Source organism: Medicago sativa, chromosome 5 (assembly GCF_051527215.1).
Source record: "Medicago sativa cultivar Bolivia chromosome 5, Bolivia_mono, whole genome shotgun sequence".
NCBI lineage: Eukaryota > Viridiplantae > Streptophyta > Magnoliopsida > Fabales > Fabaceae > Medicago > Medicago sativa.
The window spans coordinates 23,269,185-23,275,102 of NC_140753.1; the positions used below are offsets into that span (position 1 = coordinate 23,269,185).

At 34.1% G+C, this 5,918-nt stretch overlaps 1 protein-coding gene across 1 annotated transcript; it reads left to right on the forward strand.

Annotated features, from left to right (window-relative positions):
- Positions 1-660: 660 nt before the first annotated feature.
- Positions 661-4,448, forward strand: LOC146921125 (uncharacterized). Its single transcript, XM_085714543.1, has 7 exons — positions 661-756; positions 841-921; positions 1,341-1,517; positions 1,610-1,780; positions 2,330-2,542; positions 2,622-2,719; positions 3,238-4,448. The coding sequence occupies exons 3-7, from the start codon at positions 1,358-1,360 to the stop codon at positions 4,078-4,080; spliced, it is 1,485 nt and encodes a 494-aa protein (XP_085570669.1). The 5' UTR covers positions 661-756; positions 841-921; positions 1,341-1,357; the 3' UTR covers positions 4,081-4,448.
- The last annotated feature ends 1,470 nt before the right edge of the window (positions 4,449-5,918 follow it).

Sequence of the window (5,918 nt, forward strand, 5' to 3'; positions counted from 1 at the left end):
TATTTCAAACTCCAGAAACGCAGAGAAATGGCAGTTTTAGGCAGTTTAAGACCTACACCTATGCTCAACCATGAAATCAACAAGGAATAAAGCATGTGGGTACAAGGAATCTACTTTATTCAGCACACTAACAAAAAAAAAACCTAATTTGAAACATATCTTAGAAATTAGGGTTTTTTGGTTAGTGTGTTGAATAAAGTGGATTCTTTGTACCCTCATGTTTTATTCCTTGTTTATTTCATGGTTGAGCATAGGGGTAGGTCTAAAACTGTTATTTCTCCGCGTTTTTGGAGAATAAAATGGGGGGTAGGACATAAAATGCAACAAAAATATAATTGAAGGACAATTTTGTTCTGTTTTAAAAGGGCAGGACCAGTTTCGTGAGTAGGCCAAAACACGAGGACTAAAAGTGTAATTAAGCTAAGTTTAAATTCAGCTAAGTAAAAGTTTTATCATCACACTACCAAAAAAAAAGTTTTATTATCAACACAATTTTATCACTACCAAAAAAAAGTTTTATTATCAACACAATTTTATTTGAAGTATTAGTCTTTATGGTTACACAATTCTATATGATTCAAAAAATTAACAGTACACTATACAGTTACGTGCAAAGATATCTTTTTCACTTAAAATACCTCATGTGATTATTTACGCAACAAAATAAAGTTCATTTTGCATTGACTTTTGTTCTTCTACTTCTACTTACAAATGTCTCAGCTGCACCACCATTATCCTCATCTATTTCACCTGCAAGTAAGTCATTCACTGATTCACATACCCAATTTTTCATTTATCAATTTTTTCTTTTTTATACTTAAATTTTGTTGCTTTTTTCAGACATTGTTAATGGGTTTCTCTCAAATGCTGTACCTGCTTTCACCAAATGGGTGTTCTCACTTAAACCAACTACCAAAAAAGGTATAGATCTATCTCAAATTCTCAATCTTCAAAGCACTGACACAGACACCGGACACGAGATTGATACTAAAACACAAAAGTGATTGTATGTATAGTTAGTAGAAGTATCTGGTGTCTTCTCAGAGACACCAGATACAATATAGTTTTAATATATGTAGTTTTGGTGCTACATAGATCGCAAATGACACATACACCCGAGACTACATTGACACGTAGACACAATTTTTAATTTAAGAAAACGAAAATGATTGAATGTAGTCACGTGTATTAGTGTCTTGTTGGACGCCAAATACAACTTTAATATGAAGCGTTGTTGCTACATAGATCACAATGATATTTTCACTTTTTTTTTTTTAATGTTTTTCTATTATTTTTGTTTTGTTTTGGTTGTGATGTGGAATTGGAATGTTGAATGACAGCGATTGCTGGGAAGTCAATGATGAAGTTTGAGAGTGGATACAATGTGGAAACTGTGTTTGATGGAAGCAAGCTTGGAATTGAGCCTTATGCAGTTGAGGTGTTGTCTAATGGGGAGCTTCTGATTCTGGATTCGGAGAATAGTAACATTTATAAGATTTCATCTTCACTTTCGTTGTGTAAGTGTGCCAATGCGGTAACTTCACCTTATGATCTCACTCATTGCTCCTACTAGCAGGCCAAAAATAACATGTAAATTGCAAATGTGCAGATAGCAGGCCAAAACTTGTGGCAGGATCTGCTGAAGGATATTCTGGACACGTTGATGGAAAATTAAGAGAGGCTAGGATGAACCACCCGAAGGGGATTACTGTTGATGACCGAGGAAATATCTATGTTGCAGATATTATGAATATGGCAATTAGGAAAATTAGCGATTCAGGTTAGCATTTTGTTATAATTTGATTAATCTCTGGTTCTCTTCTCCTCTAGAGACGTTTCTTTTTTCATTTGTGTGTATATGTATAGGATTCCTAAACTAGAACACAACTGTCTTGTAGAAATTCAAGGCATCTTATAATTCCTGTAAATGTTTCTTTAGGCCAAACTTATATTCAAGGGTTTGTTTGGATTGACTTATTTGTATTTGAGTTTATCTATTGACATAAGCATTTGTAAGATTGTTTGGGCTAACTTATTGAACAACATGCCCATAAGCTGTTTTCAGCTTATTTCCATAAGCTTTCCAGGATAACTTATGAAAACAGCTTATAGCTCATGAAAACAGATTGACTATATTCTATCTTTTGTTATAGAAATAACTTTATATATAAGCACTTATATGTTAAGCACTTATGCTATAAGCACATATTACATTGTTTATCAAAACATTGTTCTACTTTGAACAGCAGAGTTGGAGTTGAAACTTTTTATTGAATTAAGATATCTGTTTTCTCTTTTATGGAAAAGGAATTAAGATGTCTGTTTTCAGGGGTTACGACAATTGCTGGGGGAAAATTAAGCCGTGGAGGGGGCCATGTCGATGGACCAAGTGAAGAGGCTAAATTTTCTTATGACTTTGATGTGGTTTATGTTGGAAGTAGTTGTTCCCTACTTGTCATTGACAGGGGGAATCAAGCCATCAGGGAGATTCAGCTGCGCTTTGATGAGTGTGCTTATCAATACGAAAGTGGATTTCCACTCGGTAAATAAAACAAATCTATTCAGAGTCTATCTCGAGTTTTATTAGTTACATATTAAAAGTGTATGCCTTCAATCTACAGGAATTGCAATGCTTCTCGGTGCTGGCTTCTTTGGTTATATGCTGGCATTGCTGCAGCGTCGTCTAAGTACAATTGTCGCATCTCAGGATGTGACTCATGTGAGTGCTTGTCTAGTTCTCTGGTTTCTGATGCATTATATTAAATAAGATAAATATAGTCTATATAACACTGACACCTCAGATGGCGTGTCTGGTGTCCGATACGACACCGACACATTTGGTTACATTCAATTACTTTCTCTTTTTAAAAACTATAACAGTGTGTTTGTGCCTGTGTCCAGTGTTTGTGCCCGTGTCGGTGCTTCATAGAATAGTCATAAATAAATCGGATAGACAGTTGGCTATCCAAAAACAAAATATGATTGGTAGAACTTCAATAAGTTTATATGCAGTATTTATCCAGATTTCTTGAGAAAAAAGGAATGTTACTTCTTACTTCTCATTGTAGCTGCATGACATGGAAAACTATAAATTCTCAAAACATGTCATAGTAATGATAATCATATAATGTAAACATATCCTTTGTTCTCTAAAGCTAGCATAATTTAATGTTCATGAAATCGATATCAGAGTACATGAGAAAACTTCAATTAATAATTCATCTCATGCTTTTGTAGGCTGAGAGCTCAGCGATGTCTGACTTTTCACCGAGTCTTTACCAAAAGCCGTTGAAATCTGTCAGACCGCCTTTGATTCCATCAGAAGACGAATCTTATAAGCAAGAAGAAGGTCTCTTTGCATCCATTGGGAAGCTTCTTACCAATGCTGGGGCCTCAGTAGTGGAAATAATGGGTTTCAGGAAAAAACCGCAAAGCTATGAATTTCAAAGCCAACCTTTATTCCATCAACCTGAAAGGCAAATAAATGCTTGGCCTGTGCAAGAAAGTTTTGTAATTCCAAATGAAGACGAGCCTCCTTCTATTGACCCAAGAACTCCAACCCCTAAGAAAACATATCCTTTCATGATTAAAGACACCGAAAAAATGCAACAATTGTGGCAAGGTAGAGCGCTCTATTATGGATGGGAAGGAGATCTTCAGCATCAGCAGCAGCAACCACTAAAACATGTGTACAATGGATGGGAAGGTGATCTTCATCAGCAGACGCAGCAACAACAACAGCAACCACAACAAAAACATCTGTATAACGGATGGGTCGGAGATCTTCAGAAGCAGCCGCAACAACAACAACAACAGCAACCACAACAAAAACATCTGTATAACGGATGGGACGGAGATCTTCAGCAGCAGCAAAAACATCATTATCGTAATCAGTATCATTCATCGGTCGCTCATACTTACTATGAGCAAAGTCGCGAGGAAACCAATGAGATAGTATTTGGTGCAGTGCAGGAACAGGATGAGAAGGAGTCTGTAGTTATCAAGCCTTTGGATTACGGTGATTCTCTCTATGATCATCATAATATGCGGTCTCGAATCAGTTATATCCACAAGTACTGAGTATATACAGTAAAAAATGTTTGCGGTAATGAATCTCCAATGGGGGAGGGTGAAATCAAGTACATAAATTATAATGATTTCTTTTAAATGGTAGGATCTATTTTAGTGAGAAGCTGATGATCAGAAACTTATTTGTTTCTTCGGTTTTGCCAAATTTTCAGTCGCCCTGGTGTGTAAACAAATTGAACATTGAGCATAATTTAAAGGCAAGATCAAGAAATTTTGGTACGCTATTCCTTTTGATGGTCATGCTTAAATATTTAGTACTAGTATATAACATGCTCCTTACAAAAAATCTTCCTCCTTGTTGAAGTATGATACTGAACGTTAAATTCACTCAATAGTAAATGCAATTCTCGAGTTTGACATTCGATGTTACCGTTTAAATTTACTACAAGTTTTTGATCAATGTATTACGTATTTGTTATGTTGGTACTTAGTACCATTCAAACATGATGGTTGTTATAACTCTTCCTTTCGGAGCATGTATTGTAGTATTTTTCACTTTCACAAAATTGACTTCTAAACTGTGATGAGAGAATTTTCTTTCATTTTGTAAGTATTAGTATTTACATTATATCATTGTTTAAGTGGACCTCTCACTAGTTTTATTTACCTTTTTGCATCTATTCTAAATACAATTAAATTTTTCCGTAAAAAACAATACAGTTAATTTCGACAAAATTGGTTCTTGAAAATTTTAGTTTATTATTAAAAGCACACTTATAAATTGAACTTCTTGATTTTGCTAGATTTATCAGGATTCTCATGCCAAATGTCATTTGCATATGACATGGGTATGGCTATTTTTTTCTTTATTCATAAAACAATTTTTTAAATTGAAATTTGAAACAGCTATTTATTTTTATTTTTTACATATGAATCAGCTACTAGTGATAGAAAATAATAGGCCAAATACCTCCTAAGGTCCTTTTAAGTTTTACGTTTTTCCCAAATCGATTTTAAGTTTTTTTAATTTCAAATTGATCCTTTTAAGTTGCACAACATTTACAAAGTTGTCATTTTCCATCCAATTATGTTAAATTCTAAGGCCAAGTTCAAGACCAATACTCTTAAATTCAAACACATCTCTTTCATTTTCAGATCTGGCTAAAATCATCTCATCAACTAGAAAGGCATGTATTTTTCATTTAGAAAACAAAGAAAGAAAATAATAATTAGATAAATGGGTATGTTTGCTCATTCTAAGAATAATGGTGAGCAATCAGTACAAAAATGAGATGAACAAGAGGTAAGAAAGAATCAAAACCAAATTGAGTTTTTTTGGTGCGTGAGAGAGAAGAGTAAGAAATCTAAAAAAGGAATAATGATGTTGGTGTGTTGTTGTGGTTTTGATGGATTTCATTTACCTTTGATTTTCTCAGTTTTGATTTTTTTATTGGAATTATGGGTTTGATGGAGGAGAATCTTAAAAACTAAATTGGGTTAGAATATGAAACTTAATAATTTTAATGGGTGTTTTGTGTATTTTTTTTATTGAAGGAGATGAAGATATGAATGTTAAGATGAAGGTATGAATATAGCTATGAAGATCTGGGTTTGAACTTATTGTGGAAAGCGATTCTAAAATTCTTATTGATATGGTTACTGGTAGTTGTAAGTTTAGTGGAGTCATTCCCACGTTGGTGCGGCGTATTCGCAACCTTTTGGCTTTAGATTGGCATGTCCAGTTTCGTCATACTTAGAGGGAGGTGTTGAGATAACTAGAGTTAGTAAAGTTAGTTAGAATTGGTTAAAAGTTAGTTATAGAGAACTATAGTTAGTTACAAGTAGTTAGGTCTATCTATAAAAGGACCTACCATGTACTCATTCATGTA

Bases quoted from the DNA above. Each gene is read 5' to 3' on its own strand.
- LOC146921125 (XM_085714543.1), top strand. From the start codon at position 1,358: ATGATGAAGTTTGAGAGTGGATACAATGTGGAAACTGTGTTTGATGGA. The intron at 1,781-2,329 runs GTTAGCATTTTG...GTCTGTTTTCAG, and splicing joins TAGGAAAATTAGCGATTCAG to GGGTTACGACAATTGCTGGG. The intron at 2,720-3,237 runs GTGAGTGCTTGT...ATGCTTTTGTAG, and splicing joins CATCTCAGGATGTGACTCAT to GCTGAGAGCTCAGCGATGTC.